Source organism: Eimeria mitis, genomic scaffold, assembly GCF_000499745.2.
Source record: "Eimeria mitis Houghton genomic scaffold, Emh_scaff2034, whole genome shotgun sequence".
In the NCBI taxonomy this organism is placed as follows: Eukaryota; Apicomplexa; class Conoidasida; order Eucoccidiorida; family Eimeriidae; genus Eimeria; species Eimeria mitis.
Genome location: NW_013570357.1, coordinates 918 through 1,240, shown reverse-complemented (window position 1 = coordinate 1,240; position 323 = coordinate 918). Strand labels below are relative to the sequence as shown.

At 12.7% G+C, this 323-nt stretch overlaps 1 protein-coding gene across 1 annotated transcript in view; it reads left to right on the top strand.

Annotated features, from left to right (window-relative positions):
- The window catches only part of EMH_0047590 (uncharacterized protein), a gene marked incomplete at both ends in the record, with an annotated part of 4,564 nt that extends 4,555 nt beyond the window's left edge, over nt 1-9 (top strand). Inside the window, one exon of the mRNA XM_013496303.1 lies at nt 2-9. Within this exon, the coding sequence (XP_013351757.1) occupies nt 2-9 (8 nt within the window). The remainder of the gene's footprint in view (nt 1) is intronic.
- Between the last annotated feature and the right edge of the window lie 314 nt (nt 10-323).

The following is a 323-nucleotide window of genomic DNA, read 5'->3' as shown; positions in this document are numbered from 1 at the left end:
AGAAATTAATTTTTATTTTATTTTATTTTATTTTACTTTATTTTATTTTATTTTATTTTATTTTATTTTATTTTATTTTATTTTATTTTGTCTATTTAAATAAATTAAATTTAAGTGAAATCCCGCTGTTTGTTCCCCGGGTGTATTTGCTGCTACCTTATACGTACAAATATAATATGCATATATACATACATATATATATACATACATAAATATATACATATAATATATATATACATATATATACATACATAAATATATATATATATATATGTATATATATATATATATATATATATATATATATATATATATATATATAT